Genomic DNA, 18305 nt, shown 5'->3' with positions numbered 1-18305 from the left:
AAGCAGCTTTAATCAGCCTAATTAATTAGCACCTTCGGGCTGGTCTGCCTGGCCATGGGGGAAGGGACTGATGAGCCACGTGGTCAGCCAGTAGTCTTGGTCAGTGGGCAGAGTCACGTGGCAGAAAGGAAATAAGGATATTATATAGCTGGGTCTTGGGGTGGGTCTAGAATGCCAGTCTTCTTGCACACATCTGGAGTCTGCCTTGTGATACCTGGAGTCTTGAGGCACCTGGATTCTCACAATATTCCCGCTTCTGGCTTCTGGAGTTCTGCCTCCTGTCCCCACTGCGAGGTCCTGTGGGGGTGGGGGGACCCTACCTATCAGACAAGTTGTTCATGAGTTTCTAAAAGTTGTTTTATATCCCATGCTCTATACATAGGCCCCACCATTTTAACACATGGGCCTTTGTAGGGACACATCCAAACCATAGCAAGTGGTAGCATAATAATGCCTGTGATTTTTATCTTCTACTACATTCAGCCAGCCAGGACTATACTCTGTGTTTTCCTATGCTTCATCTAATTTTCATAACAATTCTACTAAGGCGTTATTATGTATGATCTTAAGTGTCAGTGTAGTGAAGTGACTCGCTCGAGCCCCACAGTCAATAAGAAGTTTTGGGTTTTGTCTTCTGTTCAGAGCTGGCTGTCTCCAAACAGTGCTCCTTCCCATACTTATTTAAGGCTTTCTTTTGTGTGTGTGCTGGGGATTGAGTTCAGGGCCTTTTACATGGTAGGTATGCAGTCTCCCACTGCCCATTTTCTAATTTTATTTTGAGACAGGATCTCACTACATTGTCCAGAATGGCCCCAAATTCGTGATCTTCCTGCCTCATTCTCCAGAGTAGCTGGGATTACAAGTGTGTGCTATTCTGCCCTGCTAAGGCTCCTTGTTCTTTTTTGTCTTGGAAGATTAAAAGCAGCTAATCAGGGAAAGCCCTAAATGCCTGGGGTCCAGAAGATGGGTGTGTGTGTGTGTGTGTGTGTGTGTGTGTGTGTGACTTGGGATTGAACCCAGGGGCATTCAAAGCCTGAGTTACACCCTCTTTAACTTTATTTATTTATTTATTTTGAAACAGGATCTTGCTAGGTTGTTGAGAGTCTTGCTACTTTGCTGAGGCTGTCCTTGAACCTGCAATCTTCCGATCTTCCGGTGTCAAACTCCTAAGTACTGGGATTACAGATATGTGCCATCACATTCAGCTAGCAAACGGATCTTTACTAGGTGAGAGATGCCTCTCATTCTTTTTTTTTTTTTTTTGCGGTACTGGGGATGGAACCCAGGGGCATTCTACTTCTGAGCTACACCTCCAGCCCTATTTTCATTCTTTATTTTAAAACAGGGTCTCCCTAAGTTGCAGAGGGCCTCACTAAGTAGCCGAGGCTGTCGGTGAACTGTGATCCTTCTCTCAGCCTCCCAAATGCTAAGATTACAAGTGTGCTCCACCACGCCCAGCTTGGCCTTTCATTTTTGCCTTGCCTGTAGGAAGTTAAAAAGAAGAACTTCTTTTCTTTTCTTTTCTTTTCTCTTCTTTTCTTTTCTTTTCTTTTCTTTTCTTTTCTTTTTGTACTAAGGATGGAACCAAGGAGCATTCCACCTCTGAGCTATACCCCCAGCCCTATTTTTTAATTCTTTATTTTGAAACAGGGTCTCACTGAGTTGTGAAGGGCCTCACTAAGTAGCTGAGGCTGTCCTGTCTGCAAACCGTGCTCCTCCTGTCTCAGCTTCCCAAATGCTGGGATTACAAGCGTGTGCCACCACACCCAGCTTGAAAAAAATTCTTTTAAAATATTTCCTGTCTATGCAGGTACATACAGAGACTCCGATATGTAAAAATTAAGTATCACAAAAGACCATCGCAGGAGTCTACCAATACATGTTACATCTATAAGTCAAACTCCTGCTTTGCTTTTTTTATTTTTTATTTTTTTAATTTTTATTTATTTATTTATTTATTTATTTTTTATTGGTGCAATGTATTCATACATCATAATGGTATAAAGAAAATACTTTTGTAGACATACGTGCTGAAGGGTTTCTAGGACTGCATGTCTGCTCCTGAGCTTTATGTGTACCACTGTTCTGTGTGCTGGGGGTACTGCAACCAACAAATCAGAGTCCCTCTCTTGTAAAGCTCACATTGCCTGTAAAGCATAGATAATAAGCTAATAAAAAATAGATATATAAGGGTGTTAATGTGGTAATGTAATATAAGGAGAAAAAGAGCAGTTAGTAAGGGAAATCTTGGTTGGCTTTCTCCCTCCCTTCCTCTCTTCCTTTTTTACTTTCTTCCCCTAGTACTGGAAATGAAACCCAGGGCCGCTGTATGCTAGTGCAGTACTCTGCTATTGAGCTACATCCCCAGCCTGAAGACTCACTTCCTTCCTTCCTTCCTTCCTTCCTTCCTTCCTTCCTTCCTTCCTTCCTTCCTTCTCCTCCTCCTCCTTCTTCCTCTTCTTTTCTCTCTGTCTTTGTCTCTGTCTCTGCCTTAAGAATCTTCCTCCCAGTTGGACGTGGTGGCACACACCTGTAAACCCGGTACTTGGGAGGCTGAAGCAGGAGGATCACAGGTTCAAGGCCAGGCTCAGAAACTTAGTGAAACCTTGCTTTAAAATAAAAAATAAAAAGGGTGCAGCTAGGAGAGAGAATTGTTAGAAAATATAGGGATGAAAAGGACACAACGTGGCTGGCTGTTGTGGCGCACACTGGTGATCCCAGCATCTGGAAGGTGGAGACTGGAGGATGGCAGTTCGCAGACAGCCTCAGCTACCTAATGAGGCCCTGGTTCAAAAATAAAAAGACTAAATAATAGGGCTGGGGGTATAGCTTGGAGGTAGAATGCCCCTGGGTTCCATCCCCAGTACTGCAATAAATAAATAAATAAATAAATAAATAAATAAATAAATAAGACACACTGCTTGATAGACCAGAACAGGCTTTATTTGGAGTAAAGCTTGGGAGGGGCACTGATCAGAGAGAGAGTTCACAAGAGTCAGGAGCCCCCTTCCTTGAAGACTATGGGCTTTCTATGGGGCCTTAGGAGTGAGAGAGAGCAAAGCAGTCATGTATTTCTCTTATTGGTGAGTGTGGACAGCAGGCCTGGGCAGGAAAATTTATGGGGCTGGGAGCAGGGGAATGATTAGAGGCATTTTCCTGCCTTTCCTGACGTCCTCTCTGTTCTCAACCTCCTCTGGCCAGGCCTCATAGTCAGACCTCAAGAATGCTCCTGGGTTCTACCCCCAGACCCCACCCCCAGAATAAAAAGATCCTGCTCTCTTTCTTCCAGCTGATGTTCTCACTCCCCTTCCCCAGCCCTAGGAATTGTCTGTCCACAATTGGAACATGAGATTTTTCATTGACTTAGTGAAGAAAATATGACAATGTGATGACTGGAAAAGCAAATAACACATTATGTAAAGTCAAAACCACAGCTTCTGAAAGTGATGCTTTTAGCACATATTATGAAGTAATGACACTGAAATGTGTTTTTGTTTCCATAGTATCACTCCCTTATCAGAAAGCAGACTTTTATGTTGCTTATCTCCAGTGCTTTTGTTTGGCTTTTGCTCACCTGGGCCTTCACAAACCATATAAAAACCCCCGAGAGAGCCTGGCTGTGACCTCTCAGGCAGGAGTTAAGGACTTAAGGGACAGTGTCTGTTCCAGGTAGCAATGGATTGGCTTCAGCTCTTCTTCCTCCATCCTGTATCATTGTATCAAGGGGCCGCTTTTCCTTTTGCACTTCTGTTTAATTATCTCTGCGTTACGGATTCATTTTCCACGCGGGCCAGGTAGGCTGGATGGCTACTTTTGCTCTTCTCTCTATGAATAATATAATAGGGCAGTAAGCACAGAGGGGACTACACTGTGAGGATCACATATTAATTATGCTTGCTTTTAGCTTACCATCCCTGCCACTAATTGTTGGTTGCTTGATAATGAATATGTTCCATGGAGTAAATCTGACCTGAAAATTGGCATCGTGTCAATCATCAAAGTTTGATAGGTTCTCATAAAATGGGAAATTAATGCCAATAAACTTTGGGGAGAGATGGATTGAGATGGAACAGGAAGTCCCCAGATGTGTATTACAGTACCAATGGTAGATCCTGGATATTCTTGAGCAGTTCTATTTTTATAAAATTTAATAATTTTCCATAAAATTAAATTTTATATAAAGTAACACATTACATTTGTAAGAAAAATGTGATTTTAAAAATGCCTTTGTAAAGCCGGGCGTGGTGGCGCACGCTTGTAATCCCCGCACTTGGGAGGCTGAGACAGGAGGATCGCACAGGTTCGAAGCCAGGCTCAGCTACGTAGTGGGGCTCTCAGAAACTTAGTGAGATCCTGTTTCCAAATAAAATATAAAAAATAGGTCTGGGTATAGCCTGGAGATAGAAGAGCCCCTGGGTTCCATCCCCATACCATAAAAAAAGTCTTTGTATGATTTCTTAAATCAATCAAAACAAATCTTGGTAGATCAGCTATATCTCAGTGGGAGAATTATAAAAATTGGCACTAGAGGTTTGATTACTTGACTGTAATGATTTTTATGTTAAAAAAAATCTTGATATGTTTCTATTTTTCAAAAGATTTAGTAGCATATCCTTTTAGCACTTTTACTGGTTCATAATTTTACATCATAGTGAGATTAGAAGTGACGCCGTCATACATGCACGCATCACGTGCTGTGTTTCCATCTCCCACGGGCTCCCACCTCCTCACTCCCTATTCATGTCAGTGAGATTGGTGATGAGACCTTTTTATATGGATATAACATTATTTAAACTGTTCCCTTCCTCAAACCTCATTTTGTCCCCCCTAACATCCCTCCCAACCTCCTTCCACTATTCGTGTGTGTGTGTGTGTGTGTGTGTGTGTGTGTGTGTATGTGTGTGGTGCTGGGAATTGAGCCCAGGGGCTTTCTATCTCCAAGCTGTGCACTCAGCCTTATTTTTAAATTCTCTATATTGAAACAGGGTCTCCCTAAGTTGCAGAGGGCCTCACTAAGTAGCTGAGGCTGGCCTTGAACCCAGATCCTCCTGTTTCAGCCTCCCAAGTACCGGGATTACAAGCATGTGCCACCACGCCCAGCTCCCCTTCCATCATTCTAGTAGAATGTCATTTTGAAAAGTGAAAAGGGCACCTCCCCAAATTGTCTTTTTGGAAAACAGGATTTTTATACAGTTTTTCCCCCCAGAACTGGAAATCAAACTCAGAACCTTGCGTATACCGGCAAATGCTCTACCACTTAAGCTGCATCTCTAGCCCTGTTAGCATTTCTTACATGAAAGCTAGCTGTATCTAGTGAGCAGGGAGGGTCGCGGAGTCTGATGAAGCTCTGGCATGCTATCTCATATCATAGCGGATTGATTTGATGGTCCTACCTTCATTTCTGGTAGATGGGGTGGAGGAACAGTTATTAAAAAAATTCTACCAAGAAAGAATCACACAAAAAAGGAAATAAACAGATTGCTCACTTGGGAGTCAGCCTGTTGAGTCCTGACTCCCCAACTTACTGAGTATCTTTTTATATGAGATTAAACTCTCTCTGACATGCTCGTTCCCCGAAAAATGGAACTAATTTCATGGTGTAATATTAAGATATATAAAGATTTTTTTTTATAAAAGATTATTAGTAGTGGGAAATGGTGGCATACTCCTGTAATCTGTAATCCCGGTACTTGGGAGGCTGAGATAGGAGAATTGCAGATTTCAGGCCAGCCTCAGCAATTTATTGAGACTCTCAGCAACTTAGTGAGACCCTGTCTCAAAAAAAAAAAAAAATTAAAAGGCCTGCGGTATAGATTGTAGATATATATATACACTTAGCACAATGCCTGGAAAGACATTCAAAGCACTCGACAAACATGTTGTATGCATGTGGAGACATTTCACTGTTTTTTAAATCCTCTAGGGCAGGCTGGGTATGGTGGCACACGTTTGTAATCCCAGCATTTGGGAGGCTGAGACTGGAGAATCGTGGTTCGTGGACAGTCTCAGCTACGTAGTGAGGCCCCTTGCAATTGAGTGAGACCCGGTTTAAAAATAAAGAATAAAAAATAAAAAAATAGGTCTGAGGGTTTAGCTCAGAGGTAGAATGCTCCTGGGTTCCATCCCCAGTACCGCCAAAAAAAAAAAAAAAAAAAAAAAAAAAAGCCTCTAGGGCAGTTGCCTCTGGGCGGGACAGTGGTTTTGGCTTCCTTTTCTGTTGTGTAAGGAATCAGTATCCCCTCCTTATTTTCAATAGTAGTGAGGGTTTAGGCCTCACTGTTAACTGGGAAGCTCTGGGGTGTGATCACCTCAAGCACAGGCTCAAAGAAAAGGCCAGGAATGGCCCAGAGCTCTTACCTAATGGAGCTGTTTGCACTGAGGTGTCTGCTGGCCTCCCCAAGGAGCCAATTCTTCCATGTGCCTGGCACCATGTGCCTGGCACTTGCCATAGAGCCACAACATACACCTTGACAATGTGTATTGTGTTTCCTGCTTCTGAGCTGGTAAAGAAAATGTAGGTTCTTTTTTTAAAAATAAAATTTTATGGTACTGGAGATTGAACCCAGGGAGTTTCTACCTTTGAGCTATACCCCCAGCCATATTTTATTCTTTACTTTGATACAGAGTCTTGTTAAGTTGCAGAAGGTCTCGCTGTTGCTGAGGGTAGCCACGACCTGTGATCCTTCTCTCAGCCTCCCATATACTAGGCTTCAACATGTGCCACCATGCCAACTAAAACGTAGCTTCTTTGACTCAACTTCCCTGTCTCTGATCAGTCCCTGTTTTACACTTTTCCTGACCTCCTCTGTTCAGCTTTATTAATTTGGTATCAAATTTTTTTTTTTTTAAAACTTCTTTATAGTGCAGAAAGAACCAAGCCATATAGCATGGATTCTCCCGGGCCTATACAGATGTTCATCTTTTTGGCTTCTGAGCCAGGCATGGCCCATAAACCATTTTTAAATATGGTTAATTTACAACATTGAAAAACAAAACAAAAACAAAAGCAAATATGCCTTTCCTCTTTGACTTTCTGAGGACCCACCACCATCGTGAAGAACATAGTAATTAACTGCGTTCCTGAACTGGGAAGTTCATGACCAACTGACTACTTTGGTGGGAATAAATGATTATTGATGTCCATTACCCTAGGAAGGCAGTAGTACAAAGAAAGAAATTTGGGGGAAACTAAAACATACAAAACCACACTTAATGTCATTGTTGCTGGGTGCCAAAAACTGTTATGGTGGCACAGCAAAACCGTACCAGTGTGAGATGTAGCTGCAGGTTCTTGTTCTTAGCTATTTTAGAAAAGAATAGCCAGAACTCTTCTGCTGTAAGCTTAAGCAATTTTATTATTACAAAGGCAGAAAGGACAGAAGAAAAGCTCTACATGAGAAGGATGTAGTGGAGTAAGTTGAAAATAAGTTACTGAAGTTTTTGGATACAGAACAGTTTTTATAAAGATACATTATCTTTTATCTTGCCCAACCAATAATCTTCTGACCTAGGTGTGAGCCCACCCCTTAGCTCCGTGCAGGCCCCTTTTCTATGATTATGGAGATTATGATTATGGGGATTTCTTTCTCAGCCAAAAGGCCTCCTGCCTCGATGCAGGTATAGGCCTAGGTCTTTGTTAGGACCAGAATGATTAACAAAGTCAGGGATCATATGGTATCGGCCCTCTCTTGACAGAAGCCTGTTCCCTCCTCCCTCATTCTTGGGGAATTTTTCCCTATCTACTCTAAGTTGTATATTATGTCAACCTGTCTTTAAACTATAAAGGCCCTAGATCCCAACTCTTCTTTGTACTTGCTAATTACTTTTAGTGAGGGAACTCTGCATTATAATAAGCTGCCTTAGTGCCTGGCAGCAACCAGACCCTGACTACTTTTTTACATGAATAATTTTTTGATACATTAATACCAAAGTCATTTTCCAACACATAAATACTAAAGTCATTTTCTAATACCAGCGCAATATATGTGTTTTTTCAGTACTGGGGATTGAACCCAGGGGCATTCTACCTCCAAGCTACACCCCCAGCCCGATTTTTAATTCTTTATTTTGAAATGGGGTCTCACTAAATCGTGGAGGGCCTAAGTAGCTGAGGCTGTCTGCAAGACCGGATCCTCCTGTCTCAGCCTCCCAAGTACTGGGATTTGGGGCGTGCACAACCACACCCAGCTGGATGCCATATTTGGGTTTGGATTTAGGCTCTATTTGGAGAACGACAATGGGAGTGGTTTATAATTTCTTGGATTATGCAAAGAAAAAGAAACCCCAAGCCTAGACCTGCAAAAGATAGCCTGTATGAGAAGAAAAAGACCACAAGAAATGGAATGTGAGAACAGGAAATCAGGGGAATGACAACATCAATGCCAGTGCTGGCAAGAGAAGTAAAGATTCTTCAGGGACTCCCTCTGCAGGGATTGTGCATATTTTTCACAAGAGGGTTAATAAACTGTAAAAAAAATAAAAACAAAATCTGGATACAGTGATGCATGCTTGAAATCCTTGTACTTGGGAGACTGAGACAGGAGGATCATAGATTTGAGGCCAGTCTTGGCAATTTATGGAGACCTTGCTTCAAAATAAAATAATAAAATGTGGCCGGGCGTGGTGGCGCGCGCTTGTAATCCCTGCGCTTGGGAGGCAGAGACAGGAGGACCGCGCAGTTTCGAAGCCAGCCGCGCTGGCTTAAGAGACCCTATTTCCAAATAAAAATATAAAAAAATAGGTCTGGGAGCGTAGCCCGGAGGTAGAAGGGCTTCCAGGAGCCCCAGTACCACCAAAAAATAAAATAAAATAAAATGTGTTTGGGGGTGTGTACCTCAATGGTAGAGTAGAATGCCCCTGGGTTCAATCCCTAGTGCGCGCGCGCGTGCACACACACACACACACACACACACACACACACACGAAAACTTAAACAACAGCTACAATGACAAAAAAGCAAAAACACAAACTCAAAGATCCAAAGTGCAGTAGTGAGGGTGAAGGGGAGATACAAAGATTTTCTCCTGAGCTTTCAAACACTTATCCAAGGGAGCGGCTGGGTCTGCTCTCTCCCTGGGGCTCTCTGCAATGCTCAGGGCAGGGCAAACCTTCTGAAGGGAGGCCCCTTGATGAGGAGCATCTAGAGGGCTCTTCTAGAGGCTTTGAGATCCTCACAGCAGATTCACATCCCTTCTCAGACAGCAGGCTGGTAGGTGTTCAAGACGCCCCTCCCAGCAAGCCCTCCAGGATTGTTAGGCCAGCGGCGGACTGCCTTGGTGAGAACCGCTTGAGTGGCGGGCATCCGAGAGAAAGAGAAGCGCCCAGGGTCACCGAGGCGGGCGTGGGGATTTGCCTCCTAAGGTATCAGTGTACAAATCAACCCGGGCTCTTTGTCTGAAGACCAAGAGGAAGGCTTCCGTGTGTGTGACAGGAGCGTGGCTCCTCGGCATTCTGGGCTCCTGGAACGACCTCTGAGTGGTTCCTTTGCCTCTGTGTTCTGAGCAAGAGCCACACACTGTCCTTTTTCTTCCAGGTACCTCTTCCTGCTGGCCGGCGGGGGCGCGCTAGCCCTGGCGGCCATGGGCTCCTACGCTGCGCTGGTCCTGGTCCCCGCGCTCTGTGCTGCGGGGCTGCTCTCCTCGCTGGGGCCGCGGGAAGTGCACAGATGGACCTTCTTCTTTCAGATGTGCTGGCAGACCCTGTGTCACCTGGGCCTGCACTACACCGAGTACTATCTGCAGGAGCCTCCTTCCACGAGGTAAAGCAGCTGCCCATTCAGTAGCAGCAGAGGAATTGTGAGGGCTGAGTTAGCATCCAAGCTCTCCTCAGTTCAGCAGTGGGGTGCTCAGGTTTGAACCCAGATGTGTTCTACCTCAGACCTACACTCCCTAGGTTATTTGTGATCCCCCTGTCTCAGGCTCTTAAGTGCTAGGATTACAGGAGTGTGCCATCATGCCTGGTGCACGTTTATGTATATATGCATATACAAGTATACGTACACACACACACACACACACACACACACACACACACACACGAATAGCAATACCTGTCTTGTTGTGTTAGGGATAACGAATCTAAGTATAATTCTAGGACTGCCCAGTCACCTCATGTTGTCTAGGTAGCACAGTGTCAGGCACTTGGCTGCCATTGTCTCCATGCCCGAGAGGGAGGGGCAGAGTCCCAGAACCCACTGATGAGGTCTGCCTGGAAGCGACAACACAGCTTGCTCACCTCAGCATGGAGGTTTGCATACAACCACAGGTAAGAAATCTGCGGAAGCCCTTGCTGCCTTCCCGTGGTGGCTGCTTACGAAGAGGCAGCTACTGTGTACCTTTTATCTTCACCTGGGCTCCCAAGAAGAGTCTGTTCCATCCCCTCAAGACACACTAGTGTGATGTGTCTAAAGTCCTAGTACTAGTACTTGGAGGCTGAGACAGGTAGATCACAAGTTTGCAGCCAGTCTCAGCAACGTAATGAGGCCCTGCTTCAAATAAAAAAAATAAAATAAAACAAGGCTGAAATGTAGCTCAGAGGCACAGTGCTCCTAGGTTCAATCCCCATCCTCAATAACACACACACACACAACGGTAGTCACCCAATCTAGAGAAAACAAAGGTCCAAACAAGCCAGGCATGGTGGCACATCACAGTACCTAGGACACGGAGACAGGAGGATGGCAGGTTCGAGGACAGCCTCAGCAATTTAGTTAGACACGCACCAACTTAGCAAGACCGTGTTTCAATAAAATAAAATAAAATAAAATAAAATAAAATAAAATAAAATAAAAAAGAGGGCTGAATGTGTAGCTTAGAGGAAGCTTAGAAGTTCAATCCCCAGTACCGCATGCACACATATACACACAGAAAGCCAAGAGTGAATTGTAATCTAGAGAAATGTTTCTATAAGTCAGTGATGTTGCCAAGATTAGGGGAATGAATGTCTTTGCACCTTGAGGCCTAATGTTCCTGGCTCCCTCTGGTTATGGTTTGGTGTGGCTCTGGCTTGTCACTCTCGGGACCGAGGCTGCGGTCACCCGAGGTGGTTCACATGCCTGGTTCCACTGCCACAGGTTCATTTGCTTCCCATCCCTACTGAATTAAGAATCATCAAGGATCCTTGCTGAGTGTGGTGGCACATGCCTATAATCCCAGTATTTCAGAGGTAGAGACATAAGAATCGAAGGTTGGAAGCCAGCTTCTGCAATTTAGTGAGACCCTAAGCAACCTCACAAGACTAGTTAAATACATAAATAGGGCTGGGAATATAGCTTAGAGGTAGAATGACCCTAGGTTCAGCCCCCAGTATCACACACATACACAAAAAGAATCCCTGTCAGGCATGGTGATCCCAGTATTTGGGAAGCTGAGATAGGAGGATCGCAGGTTCGAGGCCAGCTTCAGCAATTTAACAATACCTTATTTCAAAATAAAAAAGTTAAAAAAGGCTTGGGTTACAGTTGAAAGCTAAAATGCTCCTGGGTTTAATATCCCAAACAGAAGAGAGAGAGAGAGAGAGAGAGAGAGAGAGAGAGAGAGAGAATCTTTGATGATGATTGCTAGAAATCAATTTTAGGAAAGCCACCAATAAACAAAACAAACCTCAGGAAACCAAGAGTAACCGGCCAAGGCAACCCACTTCAGCGCAGAAGGGCGCGCACCCTGGGCGGGCATCCACTCGGCATCCGTATGCGAAGGCCACTACCCCACTCACATCGGCTGCAGTATGGCTTTTACAATCTAGTCTGGTTGGCTAGCTTTCATTGGGAGATTTTACAAAAGGAGAAACAAAACCAGCACATTGGACCATCTGGACACGTGTGCAAAAGCTATGAACTGGAAACCTAAGGCACAGCCACAAAAGGGAAGCCTGCAGCTCCATGCGATCTGGTAACTTCAGTAGAAGGCTTTGCATTTCCTTCTTACAACGATGATGACACTTTTCACCAGAGGCTTCAGGCCTTCCTCCCTGAGGAAAATTCAAGATGGCGGGGGCGGGTAGGGCACAGGCATGGCCAGTGGGATGTGGTGAGTGAGGCTTTCAGAAGGAGGCCAGGACCCGATAAGGGCTGGAAGGGCAAGAAGAACAGGATCTGGCAGGCTGGGCGGAAGGCTGAGCCAGACTTGAAACGGGAATGTATAATAGGCTGCTGGAGCTTCCGCACCACAGGCTGCGGCTTAAGCCACGCCATCTCGCGTCCTCCCGCATCCGGAGGCTGGAAGGCCCGGGGGAATTGTCTGCTGCTTGGTCTCTTGGGAGCCTCCTGGCTTGGCTTGGCCACCTTCTCTAGCTTTCCTCTTCATACTGGATCAGGGCACCTTATACAACCTCATTTCAGTGACCTCTTCAAAGACCCTGTCTCCAACTATGGCCACGCTCTGAGGTAGCAGAAGTTAGGACGTCAACCATAAATTGGGGGACGCACTCAGCCCCTAACAGAGGGTGAGTTTTTCAGGGCTTGAAAGCCAGGTTGCTTGCAATGAGGACAAAGGGTCAGATTGCTTTAAATCTTCAGACACACAGAAACAGCTGCGGCAGGAGAGCATCTCTCCATGGGACAGCATTCCTGATTGTAGAATGCATCCCCGGGATTTTCCCTGGTTATTCTCTTTAGTCATTGTGTGAGCGGATGTTCATTGCTGGAGCAGTAAGAGTTCAGGAGACTGGTAAAGAATACAACATAAACTGCTAGTGACACACCACACACCCTGATCTCTTCCTCAGCACAAACCCTAAATCACTCAGAACCTTGCTGTCATACTTGTTCATATTTAAAATCCTCTAGCTGGGTGTGGTGGCACATGCCTGGAATCCCAGTACTTGGAAGGTTAAAACGGGAGGATCACAGGTTTGAGGACAGTCTCAGCAACCTAGTGTGGCCCTGTTTCCAGACAAAAAATAAAAAGAGCTGGGGATGTAGCTTGGAAGTAGAATTCCCCTGGGTTCAATTCCAAGTACTCCAAAATAAATAAATAAGACCTTCAACTTCCTGTAATATCTTCTATACTGTTTTTGTTTCTTCTCTGGCAAATTTCTCCCAAGTCCTCGATCCTAATCTTCACAAGCCGTTCTTAGAACCATTATAATCAATATTTACCTACAGTATTCCTTATTCATCTTTCATTTGCATCTCCGACTAATGAATCATTTCTCCATTTGATCCCATTTGTAGTGGTTTGTGGTTCTGCATTAAGGGTCTTTGGTGGGTGGCATACTTTCCTGTGGGGTCATGTGTGGCAGACTGGACAGAGAGAATAAATATGGAATATTTTCACATTAAAATCAAATCTCTTTCAGGTTCTGCATCGCTCTTTCTTCACTTATGCTCTTGACCCAAAGGATCACGTCCCTCTCTCTGGACATCTGTGAAGGGAAAGTAGAGACAGTCAGAGGCAGCAGGAGCAGGAGGTCTTGGTCTGAGCAACTGTGTGAGGCTCTGCCCTATTTCAGCTACTTGCTCTTTTTCCCTGCTCTCCTGGGAGGCTCCCTGTGTTCCTTCCAGAGATTTCAGGCTTGTGTTCAAGGGTCCAGCTCTTCATGTTCTGGGCTCTCTTTGTGGACTCTGGCCTGGAGGGGCGTGCAGATTCTTGGGCTCGAGTGCCTGAAGGTGGCCCTGAGGGGGCTGGTGAATGCAGGAGCAGGGCTGGCTGACTGCCAGCGATTCCAGTGCATCTATGTTATGTGGTCCACAGCCGGGCTCTTCAAACTTACCTACTACTCCCACTGGATACTGGATGACTCTCTCCTCCACGCAGCAGGCTTTGGGTCTTCTCCAAGCCAGAGCCCCGGTGAGCAGGGCTACATCCCTGATGCAGACATCTGGACACTGGAAACAACACACAGGATAGCCCTGTTCACCAGAAAGTGGAACCAAAGCACGGCTCGGTGGCTCAGGCGCCTCGTGTTCCAGCACAGCAGAGAGTGGCCGCTGCTGCAGACTTTCGCTTTCTCCGCCTGGTGGCATGGACTCCATCCAGGACAGGTGTTTGGTTTCCTCTGCTGGGCCATGATGGTGGAAGCCGACTACCTGATTCACACCTTTGCCAATGTATTCATCAGATCCTGGCCCCTGAAGCTGCTCTACAGAACCCTCACCTGGGCACACACACAGCTCATCATTGCCTATGTAATGCTGGCCGTGGAGGCCAGGAGCCTCTCTTCTCTGTGGTTGCTGTGCAACTCTTACAACAGCATCTTTCCCATGGTGTATTGCATTTTGTTCTTTCTATTAGTGAAAAGAAAGTACAAACTTAACTGAAATCTTTCTCTGCCTTTCATCTTATCCATCCATGAAACAAAGATTAGAAACTGCCTGGTGATGCATTGATGATGTGTATGTTTCAACTCGTCCATAATAAAATGTCAAGTTATTCCATGGGTATACTTCATGACTTCCATAGAAATGCGTGTATCTAATTTAAGAAGCATTCTGAGCCAGGTGTGGTGGTGCAGTACTTGGGAGGCTGAAATAGGAGGATCAAAGGTTCAAGGCAATTCTCAGCAACTTAGTGAACGGCTCAACAACCTAATGATATCCTGTTTCAAAACAAAACAAAGAAAAACAAAACAAAAAAAGGCTGAGAGTTTAGCTTGGAGGTAGAATATCTAGATTCAACCAACCAAGCCCCTGTACAAAAAAAAAAAAAAAAGGAAAAAAAGAAAAGAAAGACAGAGAGAAAAAGCAGTAGCATCTATTCTGCTGCTGCTGAGGACATGGCTTCTTTTTCTTAGGGTGTACTCTTCTAAATGTGAAAGCAAAGTTTAAAGCAATAAATAAAAACACAAGGAAGTAGCATGACAGCATACACCTGTAGTACCAGTGACACGGGAGACTGAGGCCTAGGATCACAAGTACAAGGTCAGCCTGGGCAATTTAGTGAGACCCTGTCTCAAAATAAAATAAAAACATAGAAAGGGCTGGGGTATAGCTTAGTGGTAGAGTGCCCTTGGCTTCAATCCCCGGAGACCCTCTCATAAAACCAACCAACCAAACAAAAACCTCCACATGGGAAACGGTATATTTATGGACATCTAGAAATTGAGTGTCATTCCTGGTGCAGTGGCACTCACCTGTAATCCCTGTACTTGGGAAGATTAGATTGAAGCCAGCCTCAGTAACTGATGAAACTCCGTTTCATAATAAAAAGGACTTGGGGTGCAGCTCAGAGGTAGAATGCCCTTGAACTCAGTCCCTAGTACCAAAAAAAATCAAAATTAAATTAAAAAATTGTCCTGTTGGTCCACTTCATCCTGGAATATAAACTTTAGCAATACTGTATGGTTAGTTTTATTTTGAGCATCTCAAATGATTTTATTATAAAACCTGTCATTTATTGTTCATTCATTTTTCTAAAAAGCAAGAATACAAGAACAGAAAAAACACATCCAAGACTCCCTAGCCCTTGCAGGACAAGAAGAAACCCTGGACAGAGGAGAACCTGCAAGCGTTTCCCTCACACTTAATGTCTGCTCTTCCTCATTCACTCCGGGTTCCAGGTTTTTTCATCTCTGATGAAAAAGGAAACTGACTAGAAGACTCATGCACAGAAAGGTCTCAACCAATTTTAAGGCTATGTGACGCTAAAGGCATTTAAATTATAGTTTGTAACTCTGAGAAACAATATCAGATAAGCACTGTCAAATACTTACTCCCAGCTAACCTTTACCGTCCTTATTCTGAGAATTGCCTTCGGGAATGTTATGTTTTTTCATTGTAGTGTCTGTTTATTTAGGGAGCACAAAACCCAAAATCCATGTGCAGTCTCTGTGTTCAAGCATAAACGTTTGTTTCAGGATAACCCCAGGCTGCCAGTGTTTGTACCTCTGTAGTGTCTGCTGGGCATCAGATCCTTGGTCAAACTGATTAAGTGGCAGTCTAATGTAGGAGGCACACATGGATGCCTTTCCACCGTCAAAGATGTTCCCTGTTTAGTTTGGATGCTGGCCCACAGTCAAGGAGAAATCTTGGAATCAGCGGTCCTGGTTGACTATAATGGTACTCCTTTGGAACAGCTTCTGTCTCTTCACCATTCATTAAAGGGAGTTTTCAAAAGTGTCAGGTATATTCGTAGAAAGCGTCCTGGGATGGAGCTGCAGGGTCCTTGCTTTCAGGCTCTGGAGAGGGCTCTGGCTGAGCTTTTTTTTTTCTGGGCTGCCAGGAACTCATGAACTGCTCATTCTACTGTGGCTTGAAGATGTGGTTTAGTTTTGGATCCACCACTTAAGAAATAATCCTGTCCACTCCTGCTTCCAACATCCCTGACTGAACCACACTCTCCCTCAGACCATTTTGCAACTGGTTCTTTTTCATCATAGGATTCCATTCCTGCTTGTCCAGATGTGTCGACCAGAAATTATCCACTTTTGGCCTCAGGTTTTGTTAAGCTGGTTTGGTGTCCACGTTGGCCAGGCAGTCTGGACGGAAGCTGTCAAACAGGCCCAACTCTTGAGCTGCTGCTCCACCACGAGGGTGATGAGCTGCGGTTTTCCGGGAGGCAGCGAGGCGGGGGTTGACTGGGCCGCGCAGCTGTCAGCCAGGCACAGAAACCCAAGCCAGAATCCGCTCCAGGACCAGGACGGCGGGCCTGGGTGAGAGGGAGGAGGCAAAGAAAAGGAGGTTTGTTTATCCCTTGGTTTTGGAGGCTCAACGTCCAAGATTGGATTGTGGTGGGGCATTTGTTCATCTTGTCGAGGGCCCAGTGACAGATGGTGTTCACATCATGGCAGCTACGGTGAGGGCAATGAATCTTATTTCAGACTGGAAGCCAGAGAGCTGGTGGAGCAGGACTAGGCTTTTGTAACACACCTCTTGGGAGAGCTACCAACAGGTCCATAAGGACTACCTTAATCTCTCTCTCTCTCTCTCTCTCTCTCTCTCTCTCTCTCTCTCTCTCTCCTCTACCTCACTCCCTCATTCCCTTCCTCCCTCTCAGAACTGGGAATTGAATCCAGGAGTATTCTAACTCCAAGCTACACCCCCAGCCCTTTTTTGCTTGAAATAGGGTCTTGCTAGGTTGCCAAGAGTCTCACTAAGTTGTTGAGGCAGTCCTCAAACCTGCAATCCTCCTGTCTCAACCTCCCAAGTAGTGGGATTACAGGTGTGTGCCACCATGCCTGGCTCTACCATAATCTCTTTGGAAGGCACTCTCTCATTTAACCTAACTACCTCAACAGTGGGCTCCATCTCTTTTTTTTTTTTTTTTTTTTTTTAATTTCTTTTTTTTTCTTTTTTTTTATTGGTGCACTGTATTCATACATCATAGTAGGATACATACTTTTGTAGACATACATGCACACTTTTCCCAGTCAGCCCCCACCCAATCCCCACCCCATTCTCTCCCTATCCCTCCCTCCCATGCTTGGCTTAGTAGTTGACATCTAGTATTATGGCAATTTATCTAAAATTAAAAATGATAATCTCACATAACAGTTTCATTTGTCTGATACCAAGCTTTTGATGACTTAAAGATAACATTTCAATATTTCTTTTTGCTTTCTTTCTTACCAGAGAATATTTTTTTCTATTTTTTAGGTGAAACTATCATATATTTATATATATATTTTTCAGAAAAAAATCTATCCTAATATGGAATATGGACTCTAGATACCCAAAACGATCTTGAAAAAGAACAAAGCTAGAAGATATATATTTTCTGATTTCAAACCATATAAAGCTACAATAATTGAAACAGTGTAGTACTATTCTAAAGGCAGATATATAAACCATTGGAGTTAAATAAAAGCCTACAGCTAAATTCTTCCCTATATTGTCAAGTTATTTTTGACAAGGTTTCCACGAACATTTGGTGGTGAAAATGATAATCTTTTAACTAAATATTGTTAAAAAATAATAATTACATGGAAAAGAATAAAATTGGACCCTTACCTAATCCCATATACAAATATTAACTCAAAATAGATAAAAGACCTAAATATAAATCTTAAGACTATAAACTTTTAGGAGAAAATCTGGGTCATAAAACCTCACAACATTGAAATTGGCAGTGATTTCTTGGTTATGATTTCAATGGCACAGGCAACAGAGGAGTATACAGACTCCCTAAAAAATAAAAAAAAAAATTGTATATCCAAAGACAATGTAAACAGAGTTAACAGTTACTAATAGAATGGGATAAAATATTTCCAAATGCTATATCTGAAGGTATATTAATATTCCAACTAGAAATCCTAAAAATTAACAACAATAAAGGCAAACAATACCATTTAGAGATAGGTAAAAGACTAACATAAATAATGAATCTCCACAGATAACCAATATTAATTGTCTGTTGGATGGAAAATCTTAT

The 18305-nt window shown here is 44.1% G+C and overlaps 1 protein-coding gene across 1 annotated transcript; it reads left to right on the top strand.

Moving 5' to 3' along the window:
* Positions 1-3533: 3533 nt before the first annotated feature.
* On the top strand, positions 3534-14257 carry MBOAT4 (membrane bound ghrelin O-acyltransferase MBOAT4; the record flags this gene model as incomplete). Its single annotated transcript, XM_080710708.1, has 3 exons — positions 3534-3794; positions 9533-9757; positions 13297-14257. Exons 1-3 carry the CDS (start codon positions 3676-3678, stop codon positions 14255-14257), a joined length of 1305 nt encoding a protein of 434 aa, XP_080566834.1. The 5' UTR covers positions 3534-3675.
* Between the last annotated feature and the right edge of the window lie 4048 nt (positions 14258-18305).

Source organism: Muscardinus avellanarius, assembly GCF_963383645.1.
Source record: "Muscardinus avellanarius genome assembly, chromosome: 14".
Lineage (NCBI taxonomy): Eukaryota > Metazoa > Chordata > Mammalia > Rodentia > Gliridae > Muscardinus > Muscardinus avellanarius.
This window is presented reverse-complemented; position numbering and strand designations above follow the sequence as displayed.